The following is a 27,235-nucleotide window of genomic DNA, read 5'->3' as shown; positions in this document are numbered from 1 at the left end:
CCTATAGAAAATGTCTACTGGCTAATAAATAACATATACACTACTGTATACAGGGAAATTTTCGCCCCCGTTTTATTTTCGCCCCTTTTCGCCCTACCCACATTTGGACGAATTCAAAGAATACAGTATATATGTATAAATTTTTAAATAAAACTAAGACTGGGCGAATTTAAAACAGGGCAAAATTGTCTGGATTAGACTTAGTGTGAAAGGGCAAAAATAACAAAGGGTGAAAATAACCCTGTATGCAGTACATTGTATTATACAGAGATCTCGAGATTCATTGCCCATGCCATTGAACTAACAGTAATATAACTGCCAGTCTTTTTAAATATAAACATTTTGGACATATAACATTAATATTGTTACAGGTCAAAGACATATAAAAAATATTACATAAAATAATTATGGTAAAACTTAATATATGAGAAAATAATAAATTATACTTATAAACTGAATTGATTTTTTTAAAATATTGATTATTTTCTACATAACCCATTATCTAATGACATTTAACATCCAAAATGATTGGGGGTGGGCATGTAGGATATTAAGAGTCAAACAGACAGACAGAGGGTGTAAACTGACCAAAAATAAGTTAAATGTTCATACAATCATTACTGCTTAATAATAAATATTGTCAATAAGTTATCATCAGAAATGTCAACTAAATTTTTAAACTATAAGCTATTTAGTTTGAAGCTTTATATTTATAAACACAGGGAATATGCTTTGATTTCACAACTTTATGCCTAGTAAATGACTATGATGTTTTTGAAATATATTTCCTTGATATCTTTCTTCACTCTATCAAATTATTATTGACTTAGTCTACAGGGTGAAGACATCAACCCTGTAAGCCCCTGTGAAAAAGCATTTAAAGGATTTAAAGATTTAAGAAAGCAGACCAAGTATGCAATCAGATTGATCATCAACACTTATTTTAACTGAAATCTAAAGAGCTTAAGTTCATTGTACTGCACCTAAATTCAATTACAAATCTGCAAGTTAATCTCCTTCTGTGCATTTTTAATACCAGGTACATGTTTGCAGTTTATACTTGTATACAAATCATTTTACTTTCTACTAAAATGAGAACTCAAGTAGAGTTTTCATAAGTTAGATTGCTTTACACTTGCAAAAACAAAAAAAACAAAAACAAAAAACTGTATTGCGTAAACAATAGTCTATTAAGAAATATGCTAAGAACCTACAGACTTGATATGAATTCAAAAATATTGAACCAATTTTTTTTGAAAATCAGAAAAAAAGTTTTTATGTACAAACACTATATGTTAAATTGAGCTCCTGACTTGTTCTCTGGTTGTGTATTGGGGAGATTTAACTTTAATCATTATTTACATTATTTACTTTTATAAAGTAATTATTATAAGGACAGTTTACATTGGTAGATACCAGTCAGACGCGGCTAGTCAATGCCATTTAAATCCTAACGACGCTTTCAGAATTCACTCTCTTTGTACCAGATAAGTAGAAGTCTATTGTGTGTGGGTCAAATTGAGCATTTGGGTCAATATTTCCTCAGATAGGTAATACACCTTTTTAGGTTATGTCAGAGAGATTTTAAAATTGAGTGTCAAACTTATGTATAAAGTTGATAACTATATTAACTTTAAAAGTCTTTTGAAATTGTTTTTTATTCACAGAAAAATAATTATTCAACATCATTTATTTTATGAAAAGTGTATGCTTAGCATTTTTTTCCTGATATTTCATTTCATTTTTGTTAAAGACTGTCCACTTAATTATCCCTAAGGTTCAATTTTCTAAAATAGCAAAAAATCAAAAGATTTCAGTTCAAGGGTGCCCAAGAGCAAATTCACGACCCATCAAAATACCCACTCCACATTCAAATCACATCTGATTCTTGCTTAAGTCATACCTGGGACATGATATTTCACTGACTGGAGACCATGGGTCTGGGCAAATTTTTCAGACAACATAAAAATTGGTCTCTGCATCATAATAAATTTGTTGTTTCCTATATCCAGCTTTTTCTGTGTGAAGGTAAATGTTCCCAACATAGGGATACTGACACCCTGTAAAAAATTAATTAATACATAGAATAACATAATCATATATCATAAAACAATAAATGCTTTATTTAGGTTGATATGGCATATTTATATTGTAAAGAAAGTACTGTGCATACAAACTGGCATCCCCATTTAATCATCCATAATGCAAGGAGGATGCTTAGATTTCTAGATAAGTGGTTATTTTATTACATCCTAGATCAATAAGGTATTTCATAAAACTTTATACAAAACATATTTCTGAGATACACCCTCAAAAAATACCAGTACATGTAATTTTCTATATTTACCTTCTGCTGGGACATGTGTTTTTCAATAAAATTGGAGAGATTTTCCCATACACTGGCAACATCTACAAAAAAATATTGAAACTCTTGAATAAAAGCAAGGGAAATAGCTAAGAAAAAACAAATTGATTTTAAAAGATTAAAATGAGTCCTAAAATGAAGATAAAATTTTGTAAGTAAAAACTTTTTAAAACCAACTAATATATGCTAAATTCCTAAAAACAAATAAATTTTAAAGGATTGATTCATTTGATATCTGATAAAGTCAGGACAGGCACTTCAAGTTACTTCCCATATCAATCTACAGAGCAAAATTTAATTTTCAATTTCAGCATGATGTAATTCCTGTAACATCAATTTATATGTCAGTAGTATGCCTTGGTTTAAAAATGATTAAATACTGCAGTATTTAAATTAAATCAATTTCAAAAGTCATATCCTTGAGAAACTTTGTGCACTTAGTTCAAGCTATAGTTATATGTTCATGTAATGCCAAGATTCTTTTATGATTTCAAATAGATAAATCATTTTGCTACATGCTTTATGTGCAAATATATTACAATGAATGCTGCTGTTATACATAGAAGTGATTATAAGGTTTGATAGCCAATCATGCTTATTGTCCATGTATATTTGATGACTTCAACAGAAGCAAGAAGAAAGAAATAAAGGCAACTTTATCAACAATCATTTAAAATGTCAGTTTTGGATGTATGCAAAGATTTTAACCTTTCCTTATATGGCATAAGGTATATGACATCAAGGTACATTGTAATGTAAAAAGCTTGTTTGATGTCATAAGTATCATATATATAGTTTAATTAATACATTTATTCATTGAGAAAGCTTACAAAAAGCATTTACTGATGTACAATAGTAATGCAGTTACATGATATGATTCAGCATACATCCAATAACAAGAAGCTACCAGACAAATTTAAGCACATTCAACAAGTGTGGCACTGTTTTTGATTTTAATTTATCAGTCTTTTAATTTTTCCTTTTTGCTACACCTGTATCATGTTAGTAGCTTCTTATGATTCAACCGATTAGAACTATCGTCATAATAAAAAACTATCATACATGCAAATAAGAGTTTAAGAATTCAGTTTTATTATTCTGATTTCAGTTATGTTATGTTGTCTTGCTGAGCAAATAACAAGAGTCATCCTATATCGTATGTATACATAATGTACTGTAAAGAATGTTCCTATGGCATGCTTTATTCGAATACATGATAAATATATCTTCCTGTGTGACTGTCATATTTGCCCTATAAAAAGTTCAAACACACGTCTTTATATCTTACCGTCTTCTGAAAGTTTATCCTTAATTAAGGAATATTTGTTCGACTTGGCCTCGGCCAATATCCCTTGCATTGGATCCGACATTATTCTCTGTATCTATATATCACAAACAAACTTCAAAGTGCAACATTATGCATGTTATTTACTCGCCATTAATGCATTTCACTGCAAGAGGTGTCCATAGACAAACGTTGCCAGGGAAGGTAAGAGCTCATTGGATATCCCGCGGGACGTCACAAGTAGAGTTAGTCTTAAATGATGGGAATGTTTTCCTTCTTTTTTTGAAAGGTAGATAACTATGGATAAAAATGATAAAAGCCTTAATGGAAAAATTGATTTAGAAAGTTGAAGAATATAATATTTTAAAAATCTCGTAAAATAAGGTATACGAAAACAAAAAGAAAGTAAAACATAAAATTGAACAAGTAGATATGTTTTATCCGGTAAAAATTATACGTTTAAAAAATGATAAAATAGATTTAGATAATGAATTTCTTAACATATGTTTTTGTGTATTTTATGTGAAAATTTTAACCCCCCCCCCCCCCAAATCATAACCATACAGTGAAAAATTAAAAAAAAAACCCAGATTTTTCAGTCCGGAATAATTTTCGCACACGAGTTATCTCTCTTGCATTAGTGACGCGAGGCGTCACGAGCTTTTTCATTTCGAGGGAAATCTTGAAAGGTAAACAAGCGCAATGATGAAGTGTGGAGGAACTTCAGATTCTAAGCCAGCAGATGCTGAAATCCAGTCGATCATCAATGAGGTAACAAACTAACATATTTAATATGATTTCTTGTGCAATCCACTGTCAATAATTTATTTCCTTGAGTCTTATATTGGTTTTCATGATAGGTCATTGGCCCAAGGGCATAGGCGCTTGGGTCAAGGATACTGTATTTTTTCTATATAATGTATTGTCGAGGAAATTCGAACTATACTCGTAACATTTTTTTTTCAGTGTGCAGTGTTAATTTTTAGTTTTTTGTAAACCTTTCTGCTTCATATACACTAGAATGTCGCGGAAATTCGATTTTATGCACGCTTTAAAAATGACATATCCCACTGTATACTAAAAAGAAACAAGGCTTGCAACTTCATTTGCCCCTTTCCGTGCCCCAGACTCGATTTTTTCCTGTTAAAAGTTATATGTGCCGCTTACCAGCTGAATTACGAGTCCCCATCTCTGCAAATAATTCTTATACAATGATTAAAATCCTCAGGTATAAACTTTTCATCCATCTTATATTTTTAAATAATTATTTTCGGCATTTTTCGCTCGTTTAATTTTTGTAATCACGGAAGTCCCCGGAATTACAACGTCCAAAACCCAAAACGGGCGGACAGAAAATTATTTGACAGCTCTGAAAATCGCAGGGATCAGAGTATTTGCCCATTTAAACTGTCTAAAACTTCTTACCAAATCACTGACAATATAATATTATTAACCTGTATCATTTACCAAAGGAAATTAAACTTTAATAGATAGACGGAAGGGGGGGGGGGTCTCGTCCACTAATCGAAAACAATCATTGCGTGAAAACTTAAACGAGCCAAAAAAAAAAATTAAATGAAGAAATTAAAAAAAAAAAAAAAAAGAAAGAAAAGAAAGAAAGAGAAGCTGTTTAAACTTAAAACTGTATTTCATGAGAAAGGTGTGGGAAGTTCTATAAATATTCAATGGGCATAAACTCTCTCTCTCTCTCTCTCCCGAAAAAATAAAATAACCATTTGGCACCAAAGTGTAAAACGTGTGAAGGGTAGAAGGTGATGGGGATAACTTTCGTTACGATGAAAGAAATATACTGAGGTAGGGGACAATGTACATGTAGATGCCAACTTGAATATCCCCCCTCCCCCCCCCCCTTTCAATGCGTAAAGGATTTTTGATTAAGCAACGAATTCTGGCGTTACTGATATGTGTTTTGAGCTGCATATTTTGTATTTTTTTTTTGGTAAAAAATATTTTTTTTGCAATCAGATAAGTTTCAACTGGTAAATATATTCTGGCTGCAGGCATATACATGTACACACCTTTCGTGTCTTTCAGAGCAATCACCTGTAGATATAGTAAAGAAAAACATGCAGTTGTTGTACAAATAAACTAGCCGAAATGTTTAATATATTCTTAAATTTATCTAATAATGTTTCGCCTAAAATACAAGTGTGTGAGATAAGGTATAAACCCCCCCCCCCCTTCCGTCTATATATTAAAGTTTAATTTCTTTGGTAAATGATACAGGTTAATAATATTATATTGTCAGTGATTTGGTAAGAAGTTTTAGACAGTTTAAATGGGCAAATACTCTGATCCCTGCGATTTTCAGAGCTGTCAAATAATTTTCTGTCCGCCCATTTTGGGTTTTGGACGTTGTAATTCCGGGGACTTCCGTGATTACAAAAATTAAACGAGCGAAAAATGCCGAAAATAATTATTTAAAAATATAAGATGGATGAAAAGTTTATACCTGAGGATTTTTATCATTGTATAAGAATTATTTGCAGAGATGGGGACTCGTAATTCAGCTGGTAAGCGGCGCATATAACTTTTAACAGGAAAAAATCGAGTCTGGGGCACGGAAAGGGGCAAATGAAGTTGCAAGCCTTGTTTCTTTTTAGTATACAGTGGGATATGTCATTTTTAAAGCGTGCATAAAATCGAATTTCCGCGACATTCTAGTGTATATGAAGCAGAAAGGTTTACAAAAAACTAAAAATTAACACTGCACACTGAAAAAAAATGTTACGAGTATAGTTCGAATTTCCTCGACAATACATTATATAGAAAAAATACAGTATCCTTGACCCAAGCGCCTATGCCCAAGGGGTTTAGCAGCTGTTGGCTGTTTACTTGTGTGAAATTACTTTTTTTATAATTTAGACAATTTGGTCAGCAAAATTTATTTTCAATAAGTCATGTAGATTTACAGTGCATAAAGTATCTACTGGTTTTCGAAGTTCTTGATTAATACTAAAAAGAAGGCCTGTCGGTGCTCCGTCATCATCATGAGACTCTGACTCATAAGTTAAACAGGTTGGGACCACTCGCCCAAATGGGATATAATAGGCCGTTTGGGATAGAATATCCCAAATGGGCTATAAATTTACAGTGCAAAAAATGAAAATTTTTATTTTGGATTTAAATATCATAAATCCGCATCAGGGCACCTAAATCTGAATAACTTTTGGTAAGCAAGTTTTTATGCAATCCTATAGTTTGTAAGATTGATCCCCAATAAGTTGAGGAACTTCCGAGGGATCAATCTCCTAAACAATGGCCCTACAGAAAAACTTGTCAACCAAAAGTTATTCTTTACAAGTGTCCTGATGCGGATTTATGATATTTAAATCCAAAATAAAAATTTTCATTTTTTGCACTGTAAATTTATAGCCCATTTGGGATATTCTATCCCAAACGGCCTATTATATCCCATTTGGGCGAGTGGTCCCAACCTGTTAAAGGAGGATGTTTTCTTCTTCTAGAAGCGACCTTTGATAAGTAATCTAATGTTAAATTAGTTTGTACCTGAACCACTCATTAATTTCCACTTAACTGAAATATCATCCTAGGATGCTGAAATATATGGTGAATAGGTTATGCACTGCATATTGGTAAAATGCACATGAAAATCTAGTTTTTATCTGGACAGCATTCAAAATAAATAATCTATACACACAACTCCATGATAATACATTTGTTACTGATTAATTATCCTTTATGATAAACAATCAAGGTGATGATATATCACAGGAACAAAATAAGGAGGAGGTTGAACTTGCACATATTTTAAATCTGTATTTATGATATCTTTGTGATGTATAAACACTTACTTTGATTTATTGTAGGTAAAAGGTACAGTGGAGGACAAGGTGGGAAAGAAGCTGGATACCTACGAACCAGTGTCATACAAAACCCAAGTGGTGGCCGGAACCAACTACTTCGTAAAAGTAACAATGACAGACCTTTAATGATTGTTGTCCAAAGTAAAAAGATGATCAAAATCATGTGCATATTTGTAAACAGGAGGCAGAGAGAGTCTATGCCTTTTAATTAATCATTTCATTTTGTATTTAATAACTGCTTAAAGTATCATCTATTAATTTGCTAAAATGTGTGGGCCTTCCTGTAGGTAAACATTGGTGATGAACACATACATCTGAGGATCTTTGCTCCTCTTCCTCACACCAACCAACCTAAGGAGCTGTCCGACGTACAGCGAGGGAAGACTGCCGAGGATGAGCTATGTTACTTCTGATTGAACAAAGAGGCCATCACAGCATATTCCTCAGTAAACAGTCCATGATCAAATAACAGTGGATTCAGAAGTACCCGAAACTCATAAACATTATGTACACAAATGTACACCAAAATAAGAAAAAAAACAAGAAAATATTTATGTCTCATTGAAACAATAGTTTGATATGTAAGCATTTTTAGAAGTGTTATTAAAATTAATGATATATGTATACATATACTGGATGTAATGATCGTGCAATAAATTTGATCTTTTTTTTTTGACACTGAGATGTTTTTTGTAAATTATTTCCATCTACTTTATTAAGATATTAAGTGAAATACTAGTACATATAAAGTTTTGGAACTTTTTTTTACTTATACAACCTTAGGCATCAGCATATATCCTTGATGACTAGCTTGAAGTCTGAAAAATTGGGATTGACAAGCAAAGAGTGTTGTTTCTCTCTTTATTTTCATGGTATACATATTTCAATATATATCTAACCATGTATTTCTAACAATATTTTTTTACTACTTCCAAAGCTAAACTGTAGCACAGAGCCCACTAGATTTAAATAGGCGAAATTTTCAATAGTCTCAATTTCATGCCCAGGAGGGCTAGAAACAACAGTTTTTGGAAATGTTCTGTTATGGTAGTAAAAGAATATTGTAGGAACATACAATTGGTAAAATTGTAAGATAGCACCAGAAATAAGCAGAGAAAACTGTGCACTTTTTTGTTTTCAATAAAAATACTCTTTTTTTATTGGGTGCACACATTGTATCTCTGTGGACATCCATCCATTATTGAATTTCACCTGCAATCTCAAGTGAGTGTTCTGATAAAATTTTGTCTGTAGTCTGTCTGTAAACTTTTCACATTTTCAACTTCTCAAAACCACTGGGCTAATTTCAACCAAACATGTCACAATCCTTGGGTTAAGAGGATTCAGAGTTGTTCAAATAAATTGAAGGGCAAAACCCTCTTTCAAGTTAAAAGGAGATAATTTAAAAATGGTTAAAATTTTATGGGATCTTTATATTTTTTTAAATTTATTTTTTTATCTTTTTACAAACATATTAGTACAATATAAAGTATTTCTTTTTTACATGCGCCATTTGCTCTCACTTTCTCACTCACACTCATTCATTTTGGTAAGTAGGGCTTATTTGTTTATCTTTAAAATTTTAACATTCTTCTTTTCAAGAACCATTGGGTCAAAAAGTTGAATCTTATAGGACACCTTTACATAGTGTAGGCTCAAGTTTGTTCAAATGATGACTCCCTACCACCACCACTGCAACCCCCTTCATTAGGGTGGGGCCACAATGGGGGAGTTTGAGGTAGGCATGGATTGGGGAAAAAATCTTCTGAAGATAAAAAAGCAATTCCATATTAGTTATATTAATGTGGGATCATCCACATCACTCATCCAAGATGTGTAGATTCATATTTGGGAATCAAAGTTTTACATTGAAATATATAGGGGGAAAATGTAAAAACCTTCTAAGAACATCGAAGCTATGAGTAGTCATTTTGATACGGAAGCATCCTCGGATAGTATAGATTCAAATTTGTTTGAAAATTCACACCTTGGTGTAGGAATGTCAGTCACAAAGGAATATAAGAAAAAAAAACTTTAATAAAATATTAAATCCTTGAAAACCTGCCCAAGAATTGTTAAGCATGCAATTACTAATATTGATCTAGAAGCAACCTCAAAGTGTTAAATTCAAGCCCCCTCCACCTTAACTCTCCCCCTCTCTCTCTCTCTCTCTCTCTCTCTCTCTCTCTCTCTCTCTCTCTCTCTCTCTCTTTTGAAAGTCAAAATATACTCAGTAGTAGAGATAATGGATATTTTGTTTTAAATAAATTGTTCTGAAAAAATAAAATAAAAATATTACGCAGAGTGTACACGGCATGGATCTAAGAAGTCTGATCTTAATCAGTGCTCTGCATGAGCATATTTTTGTATTGTAATGTTAAGAAAACTTAATTTGTTTAACTTAGTTAATGAAGAAATACTGATAAACTATTGCTTATAGTTCAGGATGCACTTTACATGACGACCGACTAAAGTTCCGGGGTCATAAAACTTATAGACTTGCATCTACAGGCATTAGAATTATTTAAACATAGGACATTGATTTTAGAATTAAGATTAAGTGCACTTGAGGTGCGATTTTATCGGTATACCGATATATCGTGATTTTTAATTGCGTGATACGCATCTTTATGCTGAGACTAAAATTAAACATATGAATATTCCTTTAAAAAAACATACCAGGTGTGTGAAGTCCAACAGCAATCTTCTCACTTACAGGAAGTTAATACATGCAGAGCTACTGCCTTATCAAACTTCTGGTCGTGAAAAATATCTGATTATCATTTTTTTTAAGTAGAAAAGGCTTCATTTTAAACTATTGTAAAAATCGATGCTAAAAATATCATAATATCGTGATGTTGGGGGGGGGGGGGTTATATTATACACTTATCCACTGGTTGTGAGTGGGATAGCTCTTTTATCAAACCCGCGACAGAGAAAGTCTATTCCCCGAGGGCTTGCCCGAGGGGAATAGTTCCTGTCAAGGGTTTGATAAAAGAGCTATCCCACTCACAACCAGTGGATAAGCGTTTTATTATACTGATGTATAATTCAATTTCTGAGGTTTGAATTTCTTTGGAGTAAGATAATCTGAAATTCTGATGACGTCACAATGCTACTGAAGTCATTATGACATCATCAGTTTAAAAATCAAAATTGGCGGCAACAATTGCATGAAAATTTTCCGAGGGTGGATAGCAAAAACTATACCCCGGGGTATAGTTTTGCTATGCGTAGACTATAAAGGATAGTTATTTTACCCTCTGAACTTTATATAGGAAACATTTTAACAGAAGTATAATAACATGATATATCGCGATACGATATTTTGGGCGATACCCATGATAGCCATCTCATTACTAACGAATATGGGAAGTGAGGATATACAGACGTGGAATTCAATACGAAACCTATTACGGATCTACCAATGCAGCTGCGAGCAAAAACGAGTATATTTAAATTGTTTATTTCTTTATTTCTTTTTTAATTTTTTTGTTTTTATTTTATTTATCTTTTTTTTTAAGTTTTGATGAAAATCATATTTTTTAGTAAAACGGAGAGTGTGGATTTAGTGTTGAATATTCTAGTTCGAGGGCCAACAGGACAAACTGAAGAATATACAATATATATAGTTTACTAATATTCATTTGGACTTCGAATTCAGTCCATAAAACAAAATTATTAACATGAATGTGCACGTGCATCTGATGATCGATAAGTGTATGCTCTATGGAAGAATATGCATGTATTATATTTCATAAAAAGTACATTTATCTATTCATGCTTTTAAAAACAAGATGTGTTTGTGAAACTCTGGTGTCCCTGTATGGTAGCTATTGGCAAGGGTTGGAGTTTCTTTACATAGCTATGCAAGTCCCCTAAGGTCAGGGTTAAAATTGTTGGTATCCAAAGGAAGGTCTTATCACTTAGAATACACCTGTGAAATACAAAAGCCGAAGTGCTATATCTGTTCAAAAGTTATGGACATGGTTAGTTTTTTTTAAAGTAAGTCAAACTCTGAGGTCATGGTCAAAAATATTTTTACCCATTGAAAGGTCTTGTTATAATATACAGATGTAAAGTATGTGAAACGGAAAGCTGTTTCCTATATGTTTATTATAGCGAAAGTTATCGCCCTTGTTGTTTTAATTACTTATTATATATATGCTAAAATAAATACTTAATTAGTGTTGAATTTGAATTAAAGTTATCAATTATGATCATTGTATGTTACACCAGTTGGATTACTAAAGATTGGTTGATTGGAAGCTTGATTGGCGTTTTAATTAGTTTGTAAATAAATAATCACTAAGTATTATAGATGGTGTTAGGATATATAGGATTTTCACTGGCGAGGATTGCGAGGTCGGTTCGAGAGGTAAAACTTGACAAACCTGTGTGTGTACATATAAGTGTGCGGACTTCCCTGCTTATATTGTACTGTTTTAAGTAGTAAGTGTGTGGTCATCCCTGCTTATTACTTGACAGAGTGTGTGGTCATCCCTGCTCTGTGATAGGCATCTTAAAGTAGCAAGTGTGCGGACATCCCTGCTTGTTGCTGCGCAAGATCAGGTGTGTGGACATCCCTGCCTGCATCTTGTGGTAGAGCATTGGTGTGCGGACACCCCTGCCAGTGTCTCTAGACTAGAACCGTATTAGTGTCAAGTGTGTGGTCATCCCTGCTTGTCACTGCACAAGGGCAAGTGTGCGGTCATCCCTGCTTGTCTCTTGTGGAAGTGCACTGGTGTGTGGACTTCCCTGCCAGTGTCACTTGTTCGCTACCAGTAAAGACCTTATATACGCAGTACCAAGTGATTAAGACTGCGCATTGTACATATTTGCAGCATCTCAAGGCTATCCGTTTTTATCACGGGTACGAGCCTGCGGGGGTTCACAGGCAGTGACCTCCCTTGCACGTTACATAAAATTTGGTGGCAGTGGTGGGATACCTTGAGATAGCTGCACAATGGAAGACGTAGACAAAGAATTATCTCTGATAGAAGAAAAGCTCGCGGAGCTGAGGGAGGAAAGTATCAAGAATAGAAGTTTCAAGTCGTCGACTCCAGTGACCCCGCGTATGAAAGACAAAGTAAGGGACTCGGGTGTTGGCGAATCTCGCATCTCCGGAGAATTGCGGCAGACAGATGAGAAGTCATTAACGCATGAGCATGATGGTGCGCTAGCCCAGCACGCACCTATCCCTGAAGAAAAGTCTACAGGACAATCTCTCAGGGACATGTTTACAGAAGCCGGAGCAAGACCTCGCGATTACGGTCAACCAGAGTCTCCTACAAGATTCGATAGAGAAGCGGCGCAAAACGACAGACATTGGCGTAGACTTCGCCCTGAAGAACTTTATAGAGACGATCCATATGATCCTCTTCTCCCTGGGATAACAAGGAGATCCAGAGTAAGATTTAGGAGTCCTCAAAGGGGAGACGATGCCCTAACAGAGTCTCCATCCCCAAGGCAAATGATAAAGCCAGCAACGTATGATGGCAGTGGTCCTTGGTTGGATTATCATGCGCATTTTGAGGCATGTGCAGAAATAAGTGGATGGAAATATCATCAGAAGGGGTTGTATCTAGCAGTTTCTCTTCGGGTAAGTGCGCAAGGAGTGTTGGGTAACATGCCAAAAGGGGCAAAGCCCGATTATCAGACACTTGTAAAAGCCCTTGAAGACCGATTTGCACCCCCGAGTCAAACGGAGCTATACAGGGTGCAGATGCGTGAGCGGCGCCAAAGAGCTGAAGAATCTCTTCCAGAGTTAGGACAGGCTATTCGCAGACTTGCCAACTTAGCCTACCCCACTGCGACAGCTGAGATTCGGGAAACACTGTCTAAAGACCAATTTGTGGACACATTGGTCGACTCGGAAATGCGCATCCGCATAAAGCAGGCGCGTCCTAAACATCTTAATGAAGCTATACAATTGGCTGTCGAATTAGAAGCTTACAACAGAGCTGAGAAAAAGAACTATGCGCGCCCAACTACCGTTGAATCCGCGTAAGGAAGAACTGCCTCGATACTTGAGGAATTAAGCGCAAAGTTTGAGACTTTGCAGAGGGAATTCAAAGAAATGAAAGGCACCTGGGCCAGCAAGTGAACCTGATTGGTTCTGTTTACCATTGGGTTAAACAAAACATAACATTTTGTTTTGCGCAATGGTAAATGTGATACTGTAATTACTATTCTGTTGAGTAGAATATTCATACATATTTTATTTTGCAGAATGGGGAATACAGTGTAGATATTTGTTTTTTGTAAATACATTTGGTAGTTTTTTTTTTTAAAATGCCGTTAAATGTTTTTCTTATGCGAGGACGCATAAAGCTGGGGTGGGGGTGATGAAACGGAAAGCTGTTTCCTATATGTTTATTATAGCGAAAGTTATCGCCCTTGTTGTTTTAATTACTTATTATATATATGCTAAAATAAATACTTAATTAGTGTTGAATTTGAATTAAAGTTATCAATTATGATCATTGTATGTTACACTAGTTGGATTACTAAAGATTGGTTGATTGGAAGCTTGATTGGCGTTTTAATTAGTTTGTAAATAAATAATCACTAAGTATTATAGATGGTGTTAGGATATATAGGATTTTCACTGGCGAGGATTGCGAGGTCGGTTCTAGAGGTAAAACTTGACGAACCTGTGTGTGTACATAAAAGTGTGCGGACTTCCCTGCTTATATTGTACTGTTTTAAGTAGTAAGTGTGTGGTCATCCCTGCTTATTACTTGACAGAGTGTGTGGTCATCCCTGCTCTGTGATAGGCATCTTAAAGTAGCAAGTGTGCGGACATCCCTGCTTGTTGCTGCGCAAGATCAGGTGTGTGGACATCCCTGCCTGCATCTTGTGGTAGAGCATTGGTGTGCGGACACCCCTGCCAGTGTCTCTAGACTAGAACCGTATTAGTGTCAAGTGTGTGGTCATCCCTGCTTGTCACTGCACAAGGGCAAGTGTGCGGTCATCCCTGCTTGTCTCTTGTGGAAGTGCACTGGTGTGTGGACTTCCCTGCCAGTGTCACTTGTTCGCTACCAGTAAAGACCTTATATACGCAGTACCAAGTGATTAAGACTGCGCATTGTACATATTTGCAGCATCTCAAGGCTATCCGTTTTTATCACGGGTACGAGCCTGCGGGGGTTCACAGGCAGTGACCTCCCTTGCACGTTACATATGAAAGCCTTATAGCACCAAGTGCATGTTCAAAAATTACTAAAGCCGTGAGTGCTAACTGTTCAAATGTTATGGCCAAGGTTAAAGTTTTTTTAAGTGAGTCAAACTCTAAGGTCAGGGTCAAACAATGAATAAACATGTGAAGTATGAAAGCCTTAGCACCAATTTAGTGTTCAAAAGTTATACCCGTCAAACGTACGTTACTCCAAGATCAAGAGGTCAAAATTGGTGGTATCTTAATAAATGTCTTATTACAAGGATTACACCTGTGGAATAGTATGTCATAGCCACACCAACTCAAAAGTTGTGGGCAAGGTTAAGTTTTTGCGGACAAAGACTGAGACAAATTTTACAAACAGAGATGCAGCTAGACTGCACTGCCATATGGCCGGGTGACTGACTGACGCACGGACAGGGCAAACGCCATATACCCCGAATATTCGATTCCGGGGTGTAAAAAGGCGGAGCTAGTATGTCCCGTAATAATATAGTAAAGTAAATGTCACATTACTAATTTAAATTATAGATTTGATAATTTAATTTCCTGTGATTCATTTTTGCTGTTCCTTATCTTAACATTTTTTCACATGTGTTTCATTTGCATAGGCGTCGGAACCGGGGGGGGGGGGGGGGGGGCTAGGGGGGGCTTAGCCCCTCCACTTTTTTCTCAAATATATACCTAGTGTAGACTTAGCCCCCCCCCCCCACACTTTTTTCCAAATATACACTTAGTAGAGACATTGAACATTCATTCGTAGGTTTAGCCCCCCCCCCCCACTTTCCACAGACATGTCGCAGTATAGGTAAAAAAATGGGGGAAAAGGTGGAGTTTGGAAAAAATATCTTTGGTAGTGAAGTTTGAACCCACACCCCCCCCCCCCCCCACGAAATAGGATTTTCGTGTTTGGGAAATTTCCTTTTTTTTTTTTTTTGCTTGTCAGGTTTTTTGAGAAGGTAATTTTTTTTTTATTACACTTAGCCCCCCCCCACTTTCAATTTGCTTCCGACGCCAATGATTTGTCTCTCTTTTTTAACGTTCAGAATCCTTTTATGATGTGTAACACAACAAAAACCTCATATGTAGCCACATTTGAAATAACAAAAACACGTGTCATTGTTTTGACAGTTTTCGTATTTCGCGGAATTTTTCTCGGAGTGTATCCCCAGAGTCGGCCATCTTTTTTGTTTATATTTATCTCGAAGGAAATTTCTCCAATATTTGAGTAATTTTAGTGTTTTACGAGGGAATTGCTTCGTCAACAAAGGTAAGAAATTATAAATATTTATACCAACTCTGCAATCATATAAGTTCAAGGTGCATTACTGTTCTTGAAACCTCTACAATTCACAATATCGCCCCCCCCCCCTTCATTTCAGTTTCAACCGTTTTATTGTCAAAAACGACTAGATGATGCATTTCTTATGTTTTTTAAAATGGTGTATTAAAAAAAAAGATTGTAAAAAGTGTATGATATTTGTGGATTTGCATTTACCTAGAACAGAACTCGAGGCCAGAAAAGCGGTATCAGAGGAATTTCGAACTGTTAATTGTATCAAGCATTAATAGGTCCTACAACACTACAAAATATTATCAAGGCCACTTCATTGTACAGATAATGTTCTATTGTAAATAGAAATACACTTTATTTAATGAGGCATCATACAGGAGCGTTTTTTTCTTCAGAAATCGTTGATTATAGAAACAGTTTATAACTATAAGGTCCAGGGTATAGAGCTGCATCTGACATGTGCATGTAGAAATAATGCTTAGTTATGTTCCCCAAACGAAGTTTGGGAACATATTGTTTTTACTTTTTCTGAATTTTTTCTTTGTTCTCCGGTACTTTTTTGTCCGCGAGTGTTCTCGTAAACTACTCATCCGATCTAGGTGAAACCTTTTTAGGGTCACTAGGTATGTTATGTAGATGTGCGGAACGAAGGTCATTTTGCGCGCACGTGCGTGCAGGTGCGCGCACGTGTAACACGTGAAATGACCAATATAATAGATTTAGCCGTAACTTTTCAAATATTGGATGAAATGCTTTGAAACTCATAATATAAGGATATAATAGTAGTATAGACATGATGACATGGTCAAAATAGCAAGATCTCACGCGCATGCAGGTGCCCTTCGCTGCGATTGGCTGAAACTTAAAGTCTAAATATCTATTTTATTTTCTGACAAAATCCTTTGAAATTTTGAACATAGTCTTACATTATGAAGATCTACAGCATGATATATAAGAATAATCATCAACGCACGCACATGCACGTGTGCTGCAATCTGATTGGCTAAAACTTTAAATGCCTACAACTTTCTTGGTTCTCAATAATACAGGGTGAAATTTCAAATATGAATAGATATAATGATTGCCTACATTATACTACTATCAAAAGTAAATACATGGACGTGCATGCACATGCGACCGCACACAATGTATTAAAAGACAGTATACTTGAGTGTTTGATGTTCATGCAGAATTAAGAACTTCTAAATGTCAAGACATGTAACATACTGAAGCATGCAGATCTTTTTACCCTTGACCTTGAAACTTAGGTCAAGGTCACTGGTAACCTGAATAAAATGTTGATATTAACTATTTACCAAAATCACCTTGACCTATGAACTTGAAATCGACCTTAACCTTTGTCCTTGACCCAAGGGTAAAAAGAAAGATGAAGTACATGTACATGTATCTAGAAACACTTTTCAGAGTTTATTTCGGTTGACAGGTTAGAAGTTAAAGAGGTGGTGGTTTTTAATGACCTTGACCTTTCATCCAAATGTCACAATCAATCTTAAGTTCTTGGAATAAGATACAAGATTCAACTCCAACGTTAAATAGGTTAAGAATAAAAATACCCCCCCCACCCCCCCACCCCCCCCCACCCACACACACACACACACACACAAACAAATCAAATTAATGGCAACGTAGAGAATCACTGTTAAACTCAAATAACACCTCGGACCCACATAAAATTTCAGGAAAACTGCAGAAAAGAGCTCGAGGAAAGTGTATTAAAATACCTCATTTGAGTTTCCAAAGTATATAGAAATTATTAATTTATACAGAAAAAATTACAAATCCTGTCGTGTTTAAAATCAAAGTGCAGATGACCAAAGTTGGCATATAAGCCTTTTATAGCCTATTTATTCAGATGTCGTTAATAGCATTCGATTCTACTGATTTGAAATAATATTTTAATACCAAGCATCCTTTGTTTAATTTACCTTTGAAATTTATTTGATTTTTTTTTTTTAGAATTACGCAATCCCCAGAAATAGCGATTTTCGGTATATTAAAAATCAATATACATGTACGCTCCTTCGTAAAATAATCAGATAATTGCATTCATGAAAAAAAATATTAATAAGAAGGAGTTAAACAATATAGGTCACATTAGCTGACACGAATGTCTTTTTAAACATCTCTTGTAAAACCCAGAGAGTAGCCCCCTATGCATTGGAAAAAATGAATAGTTCCGGTCAAAAAACCTTTATATATTTATTTACAAAGTATATAAAATTTACCAGGCACAGGTATCAGAGTTGTCAAAATGGCCTGAGAGGAAATATTAAAAAAATTCTGAACAGAAAGGAAAATCCCTTTTCCATGTATGGAACTACTATTGAATATAACCAACCCCGAGCCCGATCTTAAAAACACGGTAGTAGAAAATTAGAATTTTGCTGTTTTATTAATTTTTTTGCTTTTAACTTCTTTTCTTGAAGCCAAATGATATGAAAACACTCAAGAAGGTGAAAAGACTTCATATTGTTATCTGAATGAAAATCAAAATTGTAATCTGAACAATTAGTCTCCTTATTATGTTCCCCAAACGAAGTTTGGGAACATATTGTTTTTACTTTTTCTGAATTTTTTCTTTGTTCTCCGGTACTTTTTTGTCCGCGAGTGTTCTCGTAAACTACTCATCCGATCTAGGTGAAACCTTTTTAGGGTCACTAGGTATGTTATGTAGATGTGCGGAACGAAGGTCATTTTGCGCGCACGTGCGTGCAGGTGCGCGCACGTGTAACACGTGAAATGACCAATATAATAGATTTAGCCGTAACTTTTCAAATATTGGATGAAATGCTTTGAAACTCATAATATAAGGATATAATAGTAGTATAGACATGATGACATGGTCAAAATAGCAAGATCTCACGCGCATGCAGGTGCCCTTCGCTGCGATTGGCTGAAACTTAAAGTCTAAATATCTATTTTATTTTCTGACAAAATCCTTTGAAATTTTGAACATAGTCTTACATTATGAAGATCTACAGCATGATATATAAGAATAATCATCAACGCACGCACATGCACGTGTGCTGCAATCTGATTGGCTAAAACTTTAAATGCCTACAACTTTCTTGGTTCTCAATAATACAGGGTGAAATTTCAAATATGAATAGATATAATGATTGCCTACATTATACTACTATCAAAAGTAAATACATGGACGTGCATGCACATGCGACCGCACACAATGTATTAAAAGACAGTATACTTGAGTGTTTGATGTTCATGCAGAATTAAGAACTTCTAAATGTCAAGACATGTAACATACTGAAGCATGCAGATCTTTTTACCCTTGACCTTGAAACTTAGGTCAAGGTCACTGGTAACCTGAATAAAATGTTGATATTAACTATTTACCAAAATCACCTTGACCTATGAACTTGAAATCGACCTTAACCTTTGTCCTTGACCCAAGGGTAAAAAGAAAGATGAAGTACATGTACATGTATCTAGAAACACTTTTCAGAGTTTATTTCGGTTGACAGGTTAGAAGTTAAAGAGGTGGTGGTTTTTAATGACCTTGACCTTTCATCCAAATGTCACAATCAATCTTAAGTTCTTGGAATAAGATACAAGATTCAACTCCAACGTTAAATAGGTTAAGAATAAAAATAACCCCCACCACTCACACCCCCCCCCCCCCCCCCCCCACCCCCCACCCACACACACACACACAAACAAATCAAATTAATGGCAACGTAGAGAATCACTGTTAAACTCAAATAACACCTCGGACCCACATAAAATTTCAGGAAAACTGCAGAAAAGAGCTCGAGGAAAGTGTATTAAAATACCTCATTTGAGTTTCCAAAGTATATAGAAATTATTAATTTATACAGAAAAAATTACAAATCCTGTCGTGTTTAAAATCAAAGTGCAGATGACCAAAGTTGGCATATAAGCCTTTTATAGCCTATTTATTCAGATGTCGTTAATAGCATTCGATTCTACTGATTTGAAATAATATTTTAATACCAAGCATCCTTTGTTTAATTTACCTTTGAAATTTATTTGATTTTTTTTTAGAATTACGCAATCCCCAGAAATAGCGATTTTCGGTATATTAAAAAATCAATATACATGTACGCTCCTTCGTAAAATAATCAGATATTTGCATTCATGAAAAAAAAATATTAATAAGAAGGAGTTAAACAATATAGGTCACATTAGCTGACACGAATGTCTTTTTAAACATCTCTTGTAAAACCCAGAGAGTAGCCCCCTATGCATTGGAAAAAATGAATAGTTCCGGTCAAAAAACCTTTATATATTTATTTACAAAGTATATAAAATTTACCAGGCACAGGTATCAGAGTTGTCAAAATGGCCTGAGAGGAAATATTAAAAAAATTCTGAACAGAAAGGAAAATCCCTTTTCCATGTATGGAACTACTATTGAATAAGTTCATTTTCATTGGTTAGGTATTGGCGTTATACCCTTAGTCGACTTTAACCCTGCCTTGTCGTCGGAATAAAACCAACTTTGAGCCCGAGGTTAAAATAAGTAGAGAAATAAAATGTGAATCGATATATTAAAAATATGACATATGCTTGAAAAATGGTAAATTTATATATGTATTTTTTTCTTTGATTCGCGGGATAGAAAGATATGTTAATCGCTTAATCAACATGCCATAATCATCTTGCATATGCATGTACATGTACGTGTGCGCGCATGCAAAACGTTAAACAATATATCCTTGATAGTTGATATCATTGTAACTTTTATATTCTTAAATGAAATCTTGGGATACTTAGCGTATTTATAAAAGGTCTTAGAGGAATAAGGCACGATAAGGGACATGGGGAGCGTTTGGGGAACATCTGTAACGGTCCCCGTTACAATTAGCACTAGTTATCTTCTGTGGTTACATTTCTCTACCAAGTCACTTTGTTAACTAAAATAAGAATTTTATGTATCGATGCTTCATCAATCAAATAATTTAAAGTCCAAAATATGCTTATCTTGCTTTAATGTTTGGAGAAGTGCAGCTTACACTGAGGAAAACATCACAAATTTTTCCCGAGATTTTGATTACCCTACAAGTAGGATTTTTAGTGAGGATTTAATTTAGGCATTATTAGCGAGGTTGCTTAAATCGCTAAAATTGAATGTCGTAAAAAATTGATTGCATTTTATTTGTAAATATACTTTCTTGAGTGAGCAATTAAAATTGCTTAAATTACACATCACTAGAAATAAATTACCAAATTTTCTGGACAAATCGCTAGATTTGCCTCTCGCTCAAATTGCCACTTCTACGATATTTAAGTTGAGAGTGCATAGCTTTCATTATTGATTAAATATACCATTAATGATTAAATTTCTTAAAAATTCTCTCAGTAAAATTAAAGTTAAAGCATAAAGTTATGCATTGAATAATTTGTTTTATAGCTTTTGTGATCATTTATATGATACTTGTCCAACATGTCAATAAAAACTAAATGCCTAGCTGTCTCTATTTCCAGATGACCTCAGACCTGAGTCACCTGAGCTCAGTTTTCCCCTTACTCGCCGAGTCTGTCTTCATGTCCACCTCCCTGGCCGTGATTCTGATCGACTGGAATCACTCTTTCCTGGAGACGTCCCTGCTGAGGCTGATCCAGAGTTATCTCCCTCGATGGAGGAATAGGAACATCAGACAAGATGTGTACATCTGTCTGGTCATAGCAGCATTAGGAATTATATACCACAGCTCTATGAAGCAGCTCTCTGTCAACATGGAGATTTGCAGAGTGACAGCTGTTACCGTCGTGGTACTTCTTTCATTCTGGTTTCAAAGAAAATGTGTGGGGACCCCAAAAGTACCAGTCTCTGATAAATCAGTGGGTGGGTCCCGAGTAACACAGAGGGATCAGACAAGCAGTGCCTCCTCCTGTTGTGGGGTGGGGATACCCCGACACCTCCTCTCCCTGTCCTCCTCCTGCTCCTCTGAGCCTCACTCTGAGGTGAACATTGAGGAGGAGCTGACAGAGGGTTATGTGGAGGCCTTCAGGGAACTCTTTGATGAGGAGGAGGTAACTCAGGAGGAGCTTGTTACGGCCATACAATACCTCAACACTCTCAAGGGAGGTAAGTTTGGTATTCACTGCAAAAAGATTCTGTAAACTGTAAGTTTGTTACAATGGATATGAAGAAAATATTTTTATTTTTCATGAGGATCACTTACAGCTTTCTATCACAGGCACCTGCTTCTGTAATAAATTTATGTATCACATACCGGGTAGTAGTATTATTACAAAAGGTATCTTACTCTAAATAACAAAGAGTGCCACCTCCTCAGAATTGCATTTATATTTGAAGAGAAAACACAGTGGAAAACTGCTTATTATGATCTATGCTTTCTATCTTCTTAAACAATTAAACTCCAAAGTTTGCTTGGTGTCTTGAAAATGGGATTTACACCACAAAATGCTATATATAATACATGTACTAGTCCTAGGCAGAAAGCAATACAGCCAGAGATCAGTTGATGCAATAATTAAAGCCTCCCTTACCAAAGTAAAATTATTGCAGCAATGTTGCTGCTATATTGCGGCAACATTGCGGCAACACATTTTTGTCACCAGAAACAAGTTTTTTGGGTTAGTGAAATATCACCGCTAGCGGCAACAACTTCTGGTGACATTCTGGCAATACTGCCAGAAAAAATGAAATATCACCGCTAGCTGCAACAACTTCCGGTGACATTCTGGCAATACTGCCAGAAAAAAACTTTCTGGCAACATCTAGGACTACCCATGAGCCATTTGTTGAGGATGCTCAGTCATTTACTTCCTCTTTTTAAATAAAGTGGAGGGAATTTAAAGGCAAGCATGTTTTGCTTCATTACTGACTTGCATCAAGTTAATTAGAGATTTTAATTGTGTACAGTGGGATTAGTCAAGAAGAGTAGTAAGACTGCATAGTGTGGAATGACTAGAAAAAAGAATTTAAGCAGAATTATAGGAATGTGTACTCTGTTTCCATATCATCAGAGTTGGTGAGTCAAAACCAATATTCTTTTTGAGATGAATGATTCAATGGAGATAAAATTGGAAAAATTATATGTGTTTCAATTAGTGCTTGTGATGCATGCATACTAGACTTGTATGTCTATATATCCTAGAGTAGCAGGAAAAGATGAATTAAAGCATGTTATTTGAAAATTAATGCAGAGTTGCTGGACATTTTCACAGAGGCATATTAATATTGTTTCTATAAACATTTTTTATGCGCCCGTCTCGATAGATCAGGGGCACATATGGTTTTTGTCCTGTCTGTTTGTTTGTAAACTTTAACCTTCACCATTACTTTTGAACCAATGAGAGATAAAGATTTCATATTTGGGTTGTCTTCTCCACTAATTAAGTTCTTTCAAATGACATCAAGGTCAATGACCTTGTGACCTTGACTGTGACCTATATGCTAAAAATAGCTTTTTCGAATATTCATCATAACTTAAAATTAATGAAAGATAGAGACTTTATATTTGGTATGCATAATTCACTAATTAAGCTTTTTCAAAAGACACCTGAAGGTCAATGACCTTGAGACCTTGGCTGTGACCCATATCCTTAAAATAGATTTTTTGAACTTTGGACATAAATTTTGAGCCATAAAAGATAGAGAACTTGTATTAAGTATGCACCCTTCATTAATTAAGCTCTTTCAAATAACACCAAGGTCAATGACCTTGGGAACTTGACTGTGACCATATACTTAAAATAGATTTTTTGAAACTTCGACATAACTTTTGAGTCATAAAAGATGGAGAATTCATATTTGGTATGCACTCTTCACTAATTAAACTCTTTCAAGTAACACCAAGGTCAATGATAATTTGACCTTTACTGTGACCCATATGCTAAAATAGCCATTTTGATCCTCTGCCATAAATTTTGAACTATAAGAGATAGAGACTTCATATTTAGTATGCATACTCCACTAATTAAGTTCTTTCAAATGACACCAAGATCAATGACCTTGTGACCTTGACTGTGACCCATATGCTATAAATAGCTTTTCAAACTTTATTGTCACCAGGCGCATAGTGTTTCACAAACATATCTTGATTTTCATTATGATGTTCAACATAATTTTCTATCTGTTCAAAGAATCGCAGAAGTAGCTATTTCTTATTGACCCTGTGGCTTGCTATTGTTTGTTATATTCATCAGCACAGTTTGTTAATTGTTAGATTGATAGATCATTATTTCTATTAAATACCAATTTATATCTAATTTACATACGAAAAACTATATTGCCGCAATATTGCGGCAATAATGCCTGAAGATGTTGCCAGAAGATCAATATTTTGGTCATGATTTGCAGCAATATTGCCGCAACTCCTTTCTGGCAATATTGCCGCAAAACTAATTAACATACGAAAAACGATATAGCCGCAATATTGCGGCAATAATGCCGGAAGATGTTGCCAGAAGATCAATATTTTGGTCATGATTTGCAGCAATATTGCCGCAACCCCTTTCTGGCAATATTGCCGCAAAACTAATTTACATACGAAAAACGATATAGCCGCAATATTGCGGCAATGTATTGCCAGAATGTTGCTGCAATATTGCGGCAATAAAGCCAGAAGATGTTGCCAGAAGGTCAGTATTTTGGTAAGGGCTATAACTGTGTGGTGTATTCTAGTCAGGAAGCAGTGAGAAATGAATAAGCAAAAATTCTGTATTATTTTCATGATATGATAAATTTTAAAAAAATGTTTTTAGGGATAGCTGCACACAGAAAAGGTGAAAAGTTGACAAATGCAGTGGACCATATCAGGAGTATGGGAGGAGAGAGGTCACGGCTGGATGACTCTGGGCTTCCCCAGGATTACACATATGAGGAACTCCGACACATTGTGGTGGATGAGAATGAATATTCCTTTGAGGACTTTGAGAGAGTGTTGGGGGAGTGGTTAAAGAACAACAGTAAGTGTGATTGCCCCGGCCCAGAAAATTGTAAAACAGCCAATGGCTATTTTTATGGTTACCACAAAGACAAAAAGTTGTCTCCCTTGAAATGTGATAAGACAATTGGAATTTAACATAAACCATAGTAAGAATTTGATCACAAATTGTTAGTAGGATTTGTATACGAATTATTTTATTTCATCAAAAAATCATTAATATGTGTAAATCTTAGAGTATAATTTCCTTATTTAGGTTTCCTCCCCTCTCCCGAGGAGTTTGTTGAAATCCACCACAACAAGAAAGGTATAGGTAAAGAATGGTTTGATCTTCAGTGCGTTGTTTACTTCTTTGCACACATGTAAATTACCAGGGTAAACAAAAGGATAGTAACAGTTTTGTATGTGTGTTTAAAGATGTAATGTATTTACATTAAAAACATTTTGTTAGTTCTTGTTTGATATGTTTTAAATTGTTTGATTACATGATTACACTATAATTAACATCACATATCAAAGTATATGAATAAGGAATTAGCTCTTTAATGAATGTTATCATATGAATGAATTCTTGACCAATTGCTAACATTTAAGAGAATGGTTTTAAAAATTATTTGCAACTATTGTAGTCCAACTGGAGAAAGAGGTGGCAGAGAAGGAGAAAGAGGTGGCAGAGAAGGACCAAGAGATCTCAGAGACAAGGAGAGAGATGGAGGAGACACTGAGGGTTGTGGAGGAGACCACACAGGAAGTGAGGGAATCCCGACAGAAGAACCAGTCACTCAGAGAGAGGCTGCAGCAGAAGGAGAGGATCATCCTACAGAACCAGCAACAACACCAGCAAGCCTTACAACAGGAGAGACTGGTCAGTCAACAGAAGGACAGGATGCTACAACAGGAGAGACAGAGGGTAAGAATGTTGGAGGAGAGAATTCAGCAGCTTCCTGAAGGGGTGTTACAAAGGAGAGTGCGAGAGCTAGAGATGGAAAATCATCGACTGTCCGCTCAGTCTCACAGGTCCAAGTGTAAGATCTGTTGGGTAAAAGAGGTCCAGGTGTTCTTCACTCCCTGTAATCACCTGATCTCATGTCAAGGTTGTGTGGACAGTCTGCCAAAGAAAAAATGTCCTATTTGTAGAAAGCCTATCAAAGATACGGTCACAATGTCTTTTGCATAGAAACTGTGCAACTTATAGATCTGTGATTTTGGCAGCTGCTACCTGTACTGGTACAATGTAGTCTTGTATATATGTACATATTTCCATGTTTATCATATTCATTGAAATGTAACAAACTTTACCCGGGTAATCCCATCTAACATTTACAGTATTTGAGACTGATCCATGTCAAAGGATATCACTCATATTGTTGAAATTAATATAAAGCCCTTTTTGGCTTAAAGTTTTTCTGTGAAAGTATTTTTTTTTTTTGAGTAGACAGCATTTCTGAACAAAATTTTGACAAAATCATTTCACTGAAATCATCTATAATTATGTTTTCAATTTAATGAGAACAGATTTTTTTTCTTTACGATGTCTACTATAAAAGGAGAAATAGCACATGTTTAACTTTATGGGGACAGGAATAAAACAAGTGTAAAGAGTTTATGTTTAGTTGTGTATTATTGTAATTGTTCAGTTTGACTGTATCCTGATTCCTCAATTAATAGGGCACAGTGGTTTGAAATATTGGCATAAACTTAACTGTATTGTGGTTTCATCAATATTCGTTGAGCACAAATTTTCGAGGAATTCGTCCTTGAGCAGATCCATGAAATTAAGTGTTCATTGATTTGAGAAATGTGTTATTTATTTGTGTAGACAATGCTTTCGTCCACAAAATTGCATATCATCAAAAACGTCCGTGTTACAATATCCACGAAAATTGACAGCAACAAAAATTGATGAAACCACAGTAAATAAGGAATATTGATAATTTTCTTACCTTCATGATGTGTGTTTTTTTAACATCAGAAATGCTGTTTTATACTTAATATTGTAAATATTTTTAATGCAAAATTTCCTTTTAGTTTAGGAAGTATTTTCTACCAATTATTTTTCCAAGGTGTAATGTCTTTGAAAATAAGTGCTGTTTCAAATTGTAAATATGTATATTACCATTAGAAAATATATATGTATATATACTTAGATTAAAATATGATTATTTTGTTAGTACAGGAATTAATATTTATAATTGTTGCAGATAACATACATACCTGCATGTGTATGCATTTTTTCTTCAATAGCTGCAACACTAATTCTCATTCTAACAAACAAAGAAAACATTTATGTCTGTATAAATTATCATATAAAGTAGGTTTAATGTCTGTTTGATTGATAAGCACAA

General features: G+C 35.0%; 2 protein-coding genes and 1 long non-coding RNA gene across 3 annotated transcripts; 2 read left to right on the top strand and 1 right to left on the bottom strand.

Annotated features, from left to right (window-relative positions):
• Nucleotides 1-1,908: 1,908 nt before the first annotated feature.
• Nucleotides 1,909-3,689, bottom strand: LOC134276247 (uncharacterized). Its single transcript, XR_009994006.1, has 3 exons — nucleotides 3,654-3,689; nucleotides 2,348-2,409; nucleotides 1,909-2,060 (listed from the first exon to the last, which is right to left on the bottom strand). It is a non-coding gene; the product is annotated as an uncharacterized LOC134276247 (long non-coding RNA).
• Nucleotides 3,690-4,276: 587 nt separating this feature from the next.
• On the top strand, nucleotides 4,277-8,170 carry LOC134276246 (cystatin-B-like). Its single transcript, XM_062758511.1, has 3 exons — nucleotides 4,277-4,421; nucleotides 7,502-7,603; nucleotides 7,786-8,170. The coding sequence occupies exons 1-3, from the start codon at nucleotides 4,353-4,355 to the stop codon at nucleotides 7,909-7,911; spliced, it is 297 nt and encodes a 98-aa protein (XP_062614495.1). The 5' UTR covers nucleotides 4,277-4,352; the 3' UTR covers nucleotides 7,912-8,170.
• Nucleotides 8,171-15,847: 7,677 nt separating this feature from the next.
• Nucleotides 15,848-26,110, top strand: LOC134276245 (golgin subfamily A member 6-like protein 25). The gene is made up of 5 exons (XM_062758510.1): nucleotides 15,848-15,948; nucleotides 21,460-22,063; nucleotides 24,709-24,912; nucleotides 25,147-25,203; nucleotides 25,520-26,110. The coding sequence occupies exons 2-5, from the start codon at nucleotides 21,460-21,462 to the stop codon at nucleotides 26,065-26,067; spliced, it is 1,413 nt and encodes a 470-aa protein (XP_062614494.1). The 5' UTR covers nucleotides 15,848-15,948; the 3' UTR covers nucleotides 26,068-26,110.
• The last annotated feature ends 1,125 nt before the right edge of the window (nucleotides 26,111-27,235 follow it).

This window comes from Saccostrea cucullata, unplaced genomic scaffold (genome assembly GCF_032062105.1).
Source record: "Saccostrea cucullata isolate Sc308-1 unplaced genomic scaffold, CSIRO_AGI_Scuc_v1 ctg7110, whole genome shotgun sequence".
Taxonomy (NCBI): Eukaryota; Metazoa; Mollusca; class Bivalvia; order Ostreida; family Ostreidae; genus Saccostrea; species Saccostrea cuccullata.
Note: the sequence above shows the minus strand (reverse complement) of the source record. Positions and strands in the feature narration are given on the sequence as shown.